A 15,598-nucleotide genomic window follows, 5' to 3' on the forward strand; every position below is an offset into this window, starting at 1 on the left:
GAATCCAAATGTTCATTTTCAGACATAAGGGTACTAGTTACATCCCAAGATCAATTTTTAAACAACATGTTTAATTCTTTATCCTTAACATGGGCCATAATTCTAGCACATATACTATAGCTGCACCCAGTAGTAAAAGTTGAAGTACCACCTGCCTCAAAAGCCAAAGGTTTTGTGAAAAAGTAAAACCATTACCAAATATATACTCTAGAGTGATAACATGTTCACAGAGAACTGGCGGGTATCATGCATCTAAAAGTGGAACTGGTCATTATAAATTCTTATTCCTGCCCTTCCCCCATTCAACTGTCAGAGTCTTCAAATCCGCTTCTTAAAGATTACAATGTTGAGTGTAATTCAATTTCAAATGCCATTTTACTACACTTTACAATTAGAATATGGTATGATAAAGATCCCTAATACTGAAATCAATAGGTCTCAAATATCTTGTACTTCTGAAGGTTGAGTGGCTGACTCTTAGAAGCAGTATATTCTCCAAGAGAATATGGAATCATCTGCCATCAGCAGTAAAGAACTAGCAATCAGAAATGGGATTAAAGAAACTCTTTTGCTGAAAATCTTGAGTTCAAATGGAAAGTTATTAATAATACTTGAGAAACCTACTGTCAGGGTCTGTAATTATAATTCCAGGCTCAAAAGAAGAACAAAGAATACTATTTTCCTACATTTGATCTTTCAATGTTCAGTCTATTTAACAAAAGTATAGAAATTAAGATGACAAAAAACATAATTACCATTGTGAATGTGTAACAATTAACCAAAAAGGTAATTAATTCATCCAACTGACAGAGGCAGGGCAGAAATGCTTTTTAAATATATTATTATGTCTGTAAAAAAAACTAACAAATATTGGAAAGATAATCTTCATAGGAAGTGTTTACAATGTATGTAAATTCCTCCCACCTCTTTGATATTTCTTTTCCACATTTTATTATTTTTACCAGTGGATACACAAGAGCAGGAAAATATAGATAAAATTAAAAATATATATTTATACAATATGTAATATTGTATAAATATATAATATATTAATGAATATATAAAGTATATATTATTTATATATAAATATATGTACTACAACAAAGATATCTATTAATTTGTTCCAAACAGGCATAAATATTTCTAAATCTATTGCACGGATAGCTTAAAAGCTAATTATATTTGTACCTTTAAATCACTACATGCCATATGTATAAAAACCATTTAAAAATGTATGCCTTTTGCGCAAAAATAATTAAAACACATGCACATATGACACAAATTCTTTCCTCTGAAAACTGGTACTTAAAGGGTAAAAAATAAAGCATGTTCTAAGTCTGTCTATAAGAAGAAACTATAGCTGATTCCCAGTTGATAAAACTTTTATAGAATAATATCAATTACTAAATGTAGAAGGAATGATAGAATTAGAAACCCACTGTTCTGCAGTCCTCAATGAAAATAAAGCAAGGATCATCAACGGATATTAAAATAATTAGGTAAAAAGTGGTTAAGAAAAGGATATTCCAATGATATCAAAGTACCCCACAGATTACTTGGAAACTGCAAAAAGAAAAAAGCATCTTTAAAAAAGAGCTGGCTGTCACATTAACCAAGAGATCAAACACAGTAAAACTAAAAGTAAGACAGCCTAACATTACATCTAATGCAATGAAGGTCACAATCACTTACGTATCCATCAAAAATGTTTAATTTAAATCCAGCTTAACCCTGTTAATACCAAACTCCAGTTTACAGAAAATACAGAAATAGAGGAAAAAGTTTACCATCACTACAAGAAAACAACTAGAGAAATCTCCAGAACATGAGACTTTCCACAATTGCCTGGTTTCTTCAAAATCATGCAATGGAGAGAAAGAGAAAAAGGTGGGGATTCTAACTATATGCAATATATGAACCTCAACTGAATCCTGGTTTTGGAAAGCAAACAAACATTACTATAGCTATTAAAAATTGGTTTCAAAAAATTTTAATGATGTAGGAAATGCACAGAGAATGTTAATTTTGTTTTTAAAAGGCAACAAACCATCATAAGTTACATGTGAGAATGACTGGTTATCTAGATAGTCTCAATGAAACTTCCCACAAATTACTAATTACAAGAGGAAAAACAGTAATGAAATACTGGAGAAACTGGATAATACCTTAACCAAGCTATAAAAATTAAGACCATCAATAAGAACAAATCGACATCGTATGCCTCCAGATGTGACACCCTGAAAAGGATACCATGTCTTTACTCAGGCCAAAAAAGCACAAGCTGCTTTCAAATGTTCATAAATAGTATGTATACAGATTTACCAATGTAACATTTTCCATCTTTGCCATCTATCTTCCAAGAAGAAAACAGACTACTAATTGTATATGATATGTAATATGTATAACTGTCACATTCCATTGAGATAAAGAACAATAAAACAAATGTGGCAAAACAAATGGAATCTGGGTGAAAAGTATGTAGGAGTTCTTTGTACCATTCTCCCTACATGTAAGTATGGAATTATTTCAAAATAGGAAGTTAAATTAAAGAATGAACTTAACCTGGTGGTTAGTTATACAGGTGAGTTATTCAATTTTCAATAAAACTTTATTTAAAAAAAACAATGAAGATACAAACTATACTCAATAGCTTACCAATCGGTAAGGATACTGATTCTATTTGCAAATAGTCACCACTGGTTACAGGAATGTAAAAAATACTGAGATTTATTAAAGAGGAAACATAATCACACTATCTTACACTTTTGTATTTCTCTAGGATAGTATACAATATTGTAATATATAAGTACTATTAATACTTTGAGAAATATTAACCATCTGTTAACAATTATAGTAACTCAATGGCTTTACTCTAGCAATAAGCATATACAAATGGAAATGAGAATAAAAATATTTCATTCACATCAGTTAACATAAACCTAAAACACTTAAGAATAAATTTAAAAAGAAAGGGATAGCACCTACCTGGGGAAAAAAACTGAGTAAGTGAAAAAAACAAACTATGACACTGGATAGGACAAGGTGATAAAATTGTCAACTTTCAGAAACTTAATAAATAAATATAATGCAATTCTGATGAGAATTCTAACAGGGCATTTTTGCATGTGTGTTTAAGAGTATATGACTTAAAATAACTAAGTACAAAAATAATTGTGTTTGGGTGTGTGTAGCAAGAGAGAAAGAATTTTCAAATTATCAGCACATATTACAAAGTTTCTGATAGCAAATCAAAATATTGGCATAAGAATAGACAAACAGATCAGTGGAGCAGAATAAATAATCCAGAAACTGTTTCCATTACATACATTAGAATATGCCATGTGACAAAAGTGGTCATTAAATTCAGTAAGAGGAATTATTTAATAAACAATAAACTGGCTATCCACTGAAAAGAAAAATAAAATTAGTGCTAACCTTATACAAAAAAATTCCAGATCAATTAAAGATGTAATAAAATGCAAAGTAAGAGTTCAAGAAAATCTAAGTGACTGCTAGGAACCCAGAAGTACAAAATTATGAATCTATAATGCATTTCAAAATTTTAAACTTTCAGAAGAGCAAAAGATACCACAAACAAAGCCAACAGTCAAAAGATGCTCAAAATCACTAGTAGTCTAAGAATCGTAAAGTACTAACGTCTTTTTTGATTCAGTAACCCGACTCCTGAAAAACTATCTCATAGTAATACAACTATGGGGACATGAGATTTTATATATATACACAAATAAAATATACACACTCTACCTTCCAACTTACCTATCTATCTAGAGAAGTTTATTGTAGAATGGTTTACAGTGGCAAAAAATATTGGAAACAAAGTAAATGCCCATCAACTAGAAAATAGTGGAATAAAGTATGGTATATTCATACCATAAATTATTATGAAACCTCTCAAAATAAGAGCTACTCTAATTGACTTGTAGGGACTTCCAAGAGGTTGTGCTGAAGGAGAAAAGCAAGGTAGAAGAAAGTATGCCTATGATTCCATTTTTGTAAAACAATGACCAAAACACTCCTCTTACATAAACAGACACAGATGTACACATATATGAGCATAGAAAAAACATGGAAGGCTACCTGCTAGATGGTTAACATGGGTCTGGAAGGAAGGTAAAGAAGAGAGGGAACAAGCAAAAAAAAAAAAAATTAAAAGATTATATTTAAAAATAAATGTGATCACATCATATGTACTATGAGAATTTATTAATGTAAAATTATATGTATTTTTGACATTTTAAAAATAGATGCTTTAAGATAGGGATAGCAATTGATGAACTCAAATTCAAAGAAAAGATGCCCATGCCATAAAATTCCAAAATTGTACAGATTTATTCCCTAAGGACATTCATAACTGAGAATTAGGAAGGTAAAAATACAGCAACATTAAGTTTTTTTCTGTGTTTAAAGAAAAGCAATGTCTTTATAGGCCACAAAACAATGCTACAGTAGAAGCTTTCTTAACCAATTAACTGGATTAATCAATGCTCTTAATTCCCTGTAAAACTTACTGACAAATGCCCATGGTATTACGAATATCTGTGGCTGACAGGTTACTATTCTGAACAGCAGCTAACTTACTTAATGTTCATTATGCATCTGTTACTCTTCTAAGTGCTTTACATATATTTTTATTCCTCACAACAACCCTCTAGAGTGCCCATTTTATAGATGAGGAAATGAAAGCACAGACATGATAAATTACCTGCCCAAGTCACAAAGCTAGTTAAGTGTTAGAACTGGCATTCAAATGCAGACAGTTTGGTCCCAGCTTCCATGCTCTTAATCAGTCTGCATAATGTCACTATGAGCTTCTGCTGACCAGCTGAAATGGATCCTTATAGGCCTTTAAGAATTATGTAAATTTGTTCCCTTCTGTACTTGTTACTGTAATTACATAATTTAATAACATTCTACACAAAAAGAATTGTTTCTATGAAAACTAAACTGACTACTCTGAAAAGTCTCAATAAAGAAATGTCACCAAAAAACAGTCCTGTCAAATTAAGTGTAGGTAAGAACTATAAAAATATAGGCATCAACTCTTAGATCACTCAGTTCTTGCTCCTCTTCACAGGAAACCAAAATGGAAATTGTAGATAATGCATTATAAATATAGTTTATGGGGGGAGAGGGTGAAATCCAATGCAAATCTGTGCTCAAATATTGAGAGGTTAAAAGCAAATTTGTTTAAGTTAACCTTTACCTACAAAGATTTTTATTCTTTATGATCCCAACCGTAACACACTCTTTTTATTAACCAACCTGCTACTGGTCCCAATCATTTTGGATAAGAGGGCTTCTACTGTATTTTCTTTGCAATAATTTCATAAGCTTTAATTAAAGTCGTGGAGCAAAGTTCTGAGAAAAATTAAATCTGCTTTATTGCTAAGCTACAACTGTCAAAAGTCAAACTAGAAGTTATTTTATGATCCTTACCCATCTTGTGTGGGTGGGTATTCGCACTCTTGTCCTTTGGGAAATACACCATTAGGATACAGGTCACATATTGGAACTGAGGGAGGGTCTGTCTGAGCTTTTGCTGTGAGATACAAATAAAACATTAACTTCTGTAGTTAAAAATAAAATCAAGCAGTTATTACAGTTTTCTCATCTCCTAATGGTTGTTATTACATGTCCTGATTTTAAGGAACCTCCTCGCTGTCACCTTACAGTTAAAAACAGAAGACACTTCACCATGCCGGCCACCTCCTCTCTGATTTACTGCCGCTTGAGAACAGAAATCTTCAACTCCTCAGAACTCCATTATGTATTTAAACAATATAGGCCCTGGCAAAAAAGCACACTTCTAATGTTTTCATCTTCATTAACTATATCAGAGGTGAAATAGCACAGAAAGGTTGGCTTTTACAAATAAAAACCAAACAATAAGAAAATCCTACAGCAATAAAATAAAAATATAAATTATGTATTAATAAGGTGAAAAACTATTATTTAAAGGGCATATTAGGAATAAACATTAAGAGCATATAAAATCAATGCTGGTCCTCTGAAATCTTAATTTATGTCAAATTAATATTTCATCACACCCCAGCTTTATCTCATCTACAAATCTGATAAAGATCTCAAAAATATTATTAGAGAAAAAACACAGAATTTGCTGTCAGAACAACAGAGTTGAAGTCTAGCCTTTACCACTTATTAGCTGTGACTTGGACACATGGCTAAATGGTGCCACGCCTCAGTCTCCTCTTCTACAAAATGAAGAATCAGGTGAAATCCTGGATAACCTTTGAAAATTATAATGCACTATGTCCCAGCCATTATATAAAACTATGAATGATCTATAATAACTATTCTTTATAATTCTCCCACTGCATAGATGAGGAAAATGAGGGCAGTGAACTGCCCATGACATTATTTTCCTTATTCCAGAAGTGGTTTAACGTAGCCTAGCAGGATATCAAAAACACAAAAATGAGACATCAGAGTAAATTAGAAAGCAAAAATTAAAAGAAAATGAACATAAAATAGAACCTGAAATAAGGCCAATATAAAACCATAGATTTGGCTCTAAGCCCTCCAGCAGCCAACATTAAAAAAAAAAAAAGCCAGGTTATTTGCACAGTTCATGATGTTTCCGATATAAAACAGACCAACTACTCAGGTATATAAAACAGCCAATTACTCAGGTAAAGCACAATTACTCTTGACACGAAAAAAAGAGTATCTTTAAAGAGTGCTCTGTAACGAACAGTACATTCAACAACATCCTCAGAGGAGACACACAAAGGCTGATGGCATCATACTCAAACATCTGTCTGTGGAAGAATTCTATCAACGGCAAATACAGAACAGTCCCGTAACACTCCTCCCCACTGGTCTGTCTCCATAAGGGAGCAATTTCAGAGTACTTAGAGAAATAGGTATCTCTTAAGTCATTCTCGGGTAATATACCATTTCTCACAGTCACACCCTTAACAATTTCTGAGTGGAAGGATTAGGACATTATAATCTCTGGAAGATTCCTGGAATCCAAGTAACTTGTGATCATTAAATACAGATTCATGTGCCTTCATAGGCTAAGGGAAGGGCTGACATCCTCTCTTGAGGGTAGAAAGATCTAGCAAGAATGGATGCAAGAACAGAAAAAAAGCTATCCCACCTCCACCTGGAGACATACAGCAAAAATGGCTGACAGAGGCAATACCTTCCTTAAAAAATACTTTAAGTACTTCTCTCAATATAGATAAAAATGAAAGTCAGCTAGGTGTGATGGCTCATGCCTGTAATCCCAGCACTCTGGGAGGCTGAGGTGGGAGGATTGCTTGAGGTCAAGAGTTCAAGACCAGCCTGAGCAAGATCCCCCTCCCCCCGACACTCCTCCCCGCCTCTACCAAAAAATAGAAAAATTAGTCAAGCATGGTTGTGTGTGCCTGTAGTCCTAGCTACTCGGGAAGCTGATGCAGGAGGATTGATTGAGCCCAGGAGTCTGAGGTTGCAGTAAGCTATGATGATGCCACTGTACTCGCACTTAAGCTAGGCAGACAGAGTAAGGCCTGAAAGATTTTAAAGAAAAGTATAACCAGACATTCAGTGGTCCCCAATACCCAATAGCCCAAAGGGCATCCAAGATTAGAACTTAAGTGCTCTGAATCTTAACCTTTATTCCTCAATACTATACAATCTCCTTCAGTCTACCTAATATATTTTCAGATCCCTATAGATGTTTAGTTATATCATTTATAGAAATGCAAAACAAGTAGGACCATATTTTATACAAATTTGAAATAGTATAATATAAAAGTTACTAATAAAAAAAAATCTCACCATATGCACACATTTTAAATAATGGGACTCCTCCTTAAATATTCATCAAGAATTTCATAATTTCAAAGCTGGCAGGTAAATTGCAAACTATTTTACCCTATTACCATATAGTGGCACCACTTTAGCCATAGCTGACAGAATTATTCTTTCAATTATGTAAGTTTTAAATTATAAAATTTTTAGAAACTTGGCCGGGCGCAGTGGCTCACGCCTGTAATCCTAGCACTTGGGAGGCCAAGGCGGACGGATCCTTTCAGCTCAGGAGTTCGAGACCAGCTTGAGCAAGAGCGAGACCCCATCTCTATTAAAAATAGAAAGAAATTATATGGACAACTAAAAATATATAGAAAAAATTAGTCAGGCATGGTGGTGCATGCCTGTAGTCCCAGCTACTCGGGAGGCTGAGGCAGAAGGATTGCTTGAGCCCAGGAGTTTGAGGTTGCTGTGAGCTAGGAGGACATCATGGCACTCACTCTAGCCTGGGCAACAGAGCGAGACTCTGTCTCAAAAAAAAAAAAAAAAATTTTAGAAACTCATCCTTAACTTGCAGTAAACCAATTCATATCAATTCATATTGATATCCCTTAGCTGAATAACAGCTAAAGAAAATACCAAAAAGATTGTTAAACCAAAGGATTTGCTAAATAACTATTAGTTTCACTAAATTCTACCTCTATTAAGCCTAAGTTTATTTCCCTGACATATTATCAGGACCTAAGCAATTTTAAACCTACTCTTCAAACCTGTTGGTTAATAATTATTTTTAATTTATCAAGTAAGATTAAGACACTAACGTCCTCTCTTCTTCTTCTTCTTTTTCTTCTTTTTTCCAGTTGTTCCATCTCCATCACCATCCCCATCTAAGAAAAGTTCAAACACATTCATTTAAACCTCATAAGCAGAGGGAAAAAGCAAATGCAAGTAGACAAGTATTCAGTCTATTCAATAAATAAACAAACAAACAAATAAATAAATGTATGTTCTTTTAGTTTATTTTATCTTGCTTATACCTATTCTTTCACTGAAATAATAGGAAGCAACAGTTTAGCCAAGAGGGAGGTAACATGATCTAGGAGTTATATTGGTTGAACAATATGAAAATGCCAACATTTGATTTTCAGTGTCCCTCATGCATCATATAATCTAATTCACCTATGATGTACTACAATTTTAACAATAGCCTTGTTCATTGCATTAAATGTTTGCTGAGTTCTTAAGTGCCAGGCAATAGGGATAGAAGAGGAAATAAGATCAGTTTTTGCTCCAGAAAAACATTCAGTGTCTAACACATTGCTACATATACCAGGTTCAACCTAAAACAAATGATTCAAGATGTATAACCAATTTTAAACACATACTACAAATCTTTCCAGCTGTGTGACCTTAGGCAAGTTATTTAGCCTCTCTCTATCATGGTTTCTTCATTTTTAAAATGTGGTTAAGAAGGGCCTTCTTTCATACTCTAATTCTTCTGAGGCTAATTTACCTTATTCAATACCCAATGTCTGTATTCAGTACAGAATAACAGTCACCATTTATTGAACTTTTTATGCCAGGATGGCATCAGAGCCAGGACCTGAATATATTAAACTATATATGCTTATGGTTGCAACCATTATATCATGTTGCAATTTGTTTTTACATGTCTGTCTTTCATGGCATCCCAGGATAGTCTTCACAGGCAGACAGACTGTTCGTGTTTACTTCTGTACTTCTGTATTAATTACTATGCCAAAATCAACTGATATTTGTTAAATGACAATTACACAGCCATATGCAAAAAAAAAAAAAAAAAACCTCAACCTTTACCTTGCACTATATAGAAAAACAAATTCTAAATGGACCATAGACCTAAACTAACAGCTAAAAATAAGTAAAACTTCTTAAAGAGAACATAGAATATCTTCATGACCTTAGAGACAGCAATGATTTAAGTTTCTGGACAGGACACAAAAAGCACTACTCATAAATTAAAAAGCAGATAAACTGGGCATCATCAAAATTAAAATTGTGCTACAAACAATACCATTAACAAAGTAAAAAGACAGTCCACAGCAAGAGAAAATAGTTGTAAAACACATATGTCATAAAGAACTGCATCCAGAATATACAAAGAACTATTACAACTCAGTAAGATGACAATCTAATAAAATATGGACAAAAGATTTGAACACTTCACCAAAGATACAAGAAAGGCAAATAAAAGCATGAAAAGATACTCAATATCATGAGGAAAGTGCAAATTAAAACCACAATGACATATCACTACAAAAAAACCAACAATACCAAGTCCCTACAAGGATAGGAAAAACTGGAACTCTCAACCATTGCTGACAGGAACCCAAAATGGTACACCCACTTTAGAAACAGTTTAACTGTTTCTTAAGAGGTTAAACACATACCATATCTCCAGCAACCCACTCCTACATATTTACCCAGGAGAAATGAAAACAGTCTACACAAAGACCTGCATGCAAAATATTCATAGTAACTTTATTCGTAATAGACAAAACCTAGAAACATCCCAAATATCCTGCAATTATAAATGAATAAATTAGGAATACTACTCAGCAATAACAAGGAATGTACTACCAAAATATATGCAACAACTGGATGACTTTCAGAAGTATTATGCTAAATACAACAAGCCAAACACAAAAAGCTGCATACTGAATAATTCCATTTATATGATATTGTAGAAGAGGCAAAACTACAGAGACAGAAAAGATAACAGTGGTTGCCAAGGGTAAGCATGTGGAGCAAGAGAACTGACTGTAACAGGACACAGGGGAGCATTTTTGTGAAGAAGGAAATGTTAAATGGAAATAATCTATATCTTGGTTCTAGAGTGGTTACATAATTGCATACTTTCTCAAAACTCACCAAACTATGCATTTAAAAAGGATGACTATTATTTTGAGCAAATTGTATGTTAATAGGCCTGCCTCAAAATTTATTGAATGAATTACCTCCAGCACATTGCCAGATGCCCACAGGATTAACTTTTCATACCGATACCCCAGTTTTGAATTCAAGACAACCAAAATTACACTCAATACCCTCTTCGTTGTCTGCAAACCCCTCCCCCAATCTCTAAACAGCTCTCAATCTCAACTTCGTTATTTCAGTCAACAGCACCTATACCCTGGAATCTACTAATGCCTCTCTTTCCTGCTCCCCAGAATGAAAGTCTCCAAGTCCTTTGAATTCTGCTTCCACACTACTGCTCCACTGGACTCTTCCTTTCCATTCCTATTCATGAACATCAGTTTTAAACTTCATTACCACATGCCTGGGCTATTACTAAGTGGCCTTTAAGATAATCTCCTTGCCTTTTCTATACATTTCCTCTCCTGTAAACAACTCTGCATATATATGAAGCCTAAATTATTTGTTTACAACATTCTTAGAAATGCTCAATGGCTTTCTCAGTGAATCATCTCATAGGGATGGTTTGCACTGTTCATTATGCTTCATATAATTTCTCAGTATTATCCCTACCCAAAATGGTCTCTTCTATTTGGTTTTGTTCAAGTCCTATTCCTTCCAATGAGCCTGCCTTTAGCATTCAGCCTACAATTCCACCTCCAAATTTCAATACATCTTATTGCAGGTACCCAAATACTTTTCACCTCTGGTTTGTCTCTCCACTACACCCAGATTCTGAAATACTAGCTTTCCATTCCCTGAAAGACCTCCCATTGCTTGACACATTATGCTAAAAAAACAAAACAAAACCCCCAAACCAAAAACCTCTCATAACAGATTAGTATTGGTTGATCCTGATTATTGAAATTAATTAGGAAAATGACTAGCTCAAACTGGAAAAAACTACAAATATTCCTAAAATCTTTTTAATACACTGAAAATTTCCAATCTGACAAAAATTTTTCCTTTCAATGTCAAAAGTTTCATACAACTTCATAGTGGTACAATGGAATAAGATACACTTCAAGATTAGCACTATGATACTGTACGCACAGTGAGTCTACAGCAACCCATTATATTACCTTCAATTTTCAAACCCTTTTCTTGTTAATAGCTCAAAATATGTTCCTAATCTGAAGCATAATCAAAGGTTGAATGGAGAAGAGGTTTGCTTTAAAGGAAAAGCTAACAATTCTCTTGAACCTTGGCACTTTTTTCCAACAAATGCAGAGTGTAAGCTTCTTGAGGGCAGAAAACATCTTTTTAAAGGAAAAACCACTATTCTACATCACCCTATCACAATAATTAAAGTATAGCCCCTGCTAATGGGTGATAGGCATAATGACCCCAGGCTGGCAATGCTTGAGGTGGAGCAGTTGGTCATGGTAGTATATAACTATAAATTCAAAGAATGGCAAAGTCCCATCTCCCTTTCTGCCAAAAGAGGCTATAGAATAATAATTTGTCTTTCCTAAACATCTCTCTCTCCATAGTCTTACTGATAGCATCAATTACTAGAATTCCAGCAATTACTATCTTAAAAGAAATCTTATAGTACCCAAACACTCACAAGAGGTTAGGGTCAGGGAATTTATAAGAAACTTTGGAAGTACTCCAATATGCTCCTCCTTTGAGAATGAAGAGAGGTAGCTTTGGTATAGAGAGTAAAAGGAACAGACTTGGACTCAGGCGCTAGTTTTGAAATTCTGGCTCTATTCTACACATACTAGCTGTGTTACATTGGGTAAATCACATAACTACCACTTCCCTACTTGTAAAATGAGAATAGTACCTACTTTCCTTGGTTTTGTGAGGTTAAAATGAGAATGCATGTGAAAGTAACCTGGAAAAGTGCCTTGTACATACTAGTTGTTTAGTATCAGTTAAATAAACAACCACTCCATTTTATTTTATTAATAACCACCACTTGGCCTTCTACCAAGTACATTTTTAAAAGTTGAGATCTACACTATCTGAGCAGCTAATTAACATACTCAACTTTTTAAAGAGTTGCTAATATATACTTTTTTTGAAAAAAAGAGATGAGGTCTCACTCTGTCACCCTGGCTGGAGTGCAGTGTTCTGATCATAGCTCACTGCAGCCTCAAATTCCTGGGCTCAAGCGATCTTCCCACCCCAGCCTGCTGACTACCTGGGACTACAGGTGACCAGCTGGGACTACAGCCTTGAGCCACCATGCCCAGCTACCTTTTCCTTTTTATCTGTGACATTAATGGAGCCCTTAAAAAGTGAAATGTCAGAAAATAGACCATCTGGACCAATAAATAGATTCTGTTTAGAGAATGTCACATCTTCCAGCTTTTCTAACCACAAAGATCAAATTAACTATTTACCTTCATCATCATCATCTCTTTCTTTCTCTTCCAAAGCTTGTCTTTCCAATTGTTTTGCTACCTCATCCACTGAGGCTCCTGATTCTTTATCAGGTTCTTGTTGCCCTGCTGATCAAATAAAATAGTATAAGTTAAATCTGATACAGATACTTTCCTACTAGAGTATGTTCTAACAATCCTGAGGAATTAAAAAATCCTTTTCTCATAAGTGTGCAGGGGGAAAAAAAACAGAAACATTATTGTAAACATAATAGAATTTATCTAATGACAGAGAAAAACCTTTCATACCTAATATTGTCCATTCATTAATTCACTGAACAATATATCCATTACACGTTAGCAACTAAAAGGTAAACAAAAGTGTGAGTTGGACCCTATCCTCAAGCAGTTTAACTTTTAAAAGTAGTCAGTAATTAGACTCCAAACACTTTAACTATTAGATAGATACTTAAGATAGGCAATAAATGTGGAAGACCTTAGGAACAGGAGGATTCATGTGCAACACGGTGGGGGGGGGGGCTTCTGAGCTTCATGAAGAAATGTCCTGATAGGCTGAGTAAAATCAAACTAAATAAGAAAAGATAGTCCATTACTAAAAAACAAAATTCCTGAACATCTAAGCACAAGACCAGGTCCTTCATCTGGAAATGATTACAATCTAGCTGTAAGAGCAATATGTTATGCGTGGAAAGAAAAAGTATTATCAGGTAGCACATAACGAAGTGACATTCTGGCTTATTGAAGAGAATTCATACTGAGAAATACAACTGTTAAAAAATATTAGAGCCAGTCAGCTGAACACCCTACAGAACAAACTGCAGTTTGGATTCTATCCGAAAGCCAGGAACAGCCACCAGACTATGTCCTGGGGTTAAATTTTGCTATGGTAGAGTCCCAATAACGCTACAACTCAACCTCTTCCATTCCCATCTAATCAAAATTTCAGAAAGATGTAGATTAGCTTTCTACAACAACCTCTCATAACTCATTTTTCTCTTTCTTTCTGTGGCTGATTTTAACTAGAAACAGGTAAAAACAATTTTTTTTAAAGTGAAAGAGCTTATGCAACAAAACATTGACTTCTCAAAATGCAACTTTTAAGTTCCTACCTCATAAGATCCAACTGTAAACTTTCGACTGTTTTCCTGGCCTTACCAGTGCACTTAGAGGACACCTCCGAGAAGTTCCATTCTGAGCCACAGAATATCCTACCTGCACTGCCTGCAAGTGGCATCACAATTCGGGCCTAAAGGCCCTAAAGCTTGACTCTGCTGTCAGATTAGGCAGGTGAAAATTCGCACCACCACCACAAATCCTGCAATTACTCAATGACATGAGCGCACGGGCATACACACACCCCAGAAGTGCAGCCCGCAACAAAAACCCCAGTGAAAACAGGATGGTGGAGGGAGATGTGATCGGGCATTACATTCGCCCACACCGCTCCTACCCTGAAGGAAAATACGTCCCAGTTTGCCCCAGCAAAGAGGCGGCAATACGGGTCAGAACCGGACTTCTGAGTCGGCCAAACCGCGCGGAAGACGGTGCGGCTGTGCTCTGTGCCGTTTCAACCCCGTGCCATGGTCTGTGCGGGAGCTGAGCTCTGGCAATATAAGGACCTGGGCCCAGCGACCCCAGAACTGCCACACGCGAAGCTGAGGCACACTTTTCTCCTCCACCCCACCCCCACCAGCCCTCCAGTCCTACAGGAGATGCCGCCTCTTCCCGGGATTGCGAACCTGTAGTCCAGAGTTCCCACCCACTCAGGCCTGGGTATCAGTCTAGTCCGAAGCTCCGGGGCCCCGGTCCCTGCAACCCCCGCCGGGCCTGCGCCAAGCCATTCGGCCATTCCTGACGGTGACTGGAAAAACAGAAAACCCCTTTTACCTGCAGCAGCTCCTTTACTCTTCTTCTTCTTCCGTCTTTTTTTCTTGGCTGCTTCCTCAGCCGTAGAAGCCGCTCCCTCCTCCCTGTCGTCCGGATCCAAGTCGCCATTCAGGTGGCTCCCGGAGGCCGCCGCCTCCTCCACGCCCGCCATGTTGCCTGAGAGAGCGCGAGGGAATGAGAGAGAGCGGCGAGGGCCCGCTCCTTCTTCACCCACCTACACCAACGGCGCCGGAAGCCGCTCTCGATGGTGGGGCGCAGGGAATGCTGGGACGGAGAAGGACTCGACTGAGGAGATCCGGCGAGCTTCAGGCCGGGCGTTCCTGCGTCTCCGCCTGGAACCCGGCCTGGGCGTGACAGACCCGGCTCCTGCCTTGCCCCGCGCTTTGGGCGTTCCTGGTGCAGTTCGGCCTGGGTAGGGTCAAGTTTAGACGTGATCTTGAGCTCCAGAATAAGCTGTCGATGCCTGTGCCTGCCCTGTGAACAGGGACATTCCTACCTTTAATGACTCAAAAGGACTACGTTGATATTCATACTTACAGTTCACGACGAGGCAGTCTAGGCACTTAAAGAGATAATTTTGGACGCTGAAGTTCCGTGATAGTTTCTCGTACTGCTACTCT

The 15,598-nt window shown here is 36.2% G+C and overlaps 1 protein-coding gene across 2 annotated transcripts in view; it reads right to left on the minus strand.

Moving 5' to 3' along the window:
• Nucleotides 1–15,338, minus strand: part of METAP2 (methionyl aminopeptidase 2) — a 29,610-nt gene extending 14,272 nt beyond the window's left edge. The window contains exons 1-4 of one of the 2 annotated variants that reach the window (XM_045553204.1): nt 14,979–15,338; nt 13,092–13,199; nt 8,604–8,669; nt 5,458–5,560 (exon numbers count right to left, since the gene is read on the minus strand). In XM_045553204.1, coding sequence (XP_045409160.1) covers nt 5,458–5,560; nt 8,604–8,669; nt 13,092–13,199; nt 14,979–15,129 — 428 coding nt within the window. In that variant the 5' untranslated portion in view covers nt 15,130–15,338. The remainder of the gene's footprint in view (nt 1–5,457; nt 5,561–8,603; nt 8,670–13,091; nt 13,200–14,978) is intronic. The other variant, XM_045553205.1, reaches the window with a different exon arrangement.
• Nucleotides 15,339–15,598: the final 260 nt, after the last annotated feature.

The sequence above is a fragment of the Lemur catta genome, chromosome 6 (genome assembly GCF_020740605.2).
Source record: "Lemur catta isolate mLemCat1 chromosome 6, mLemCat1.pri, whole genome shotgun sequence".
NCBI lineage: Eukaryota > Metazoa > Chordata > Mammalia > Primates > Lemuridae > Lemur > Lemur catta.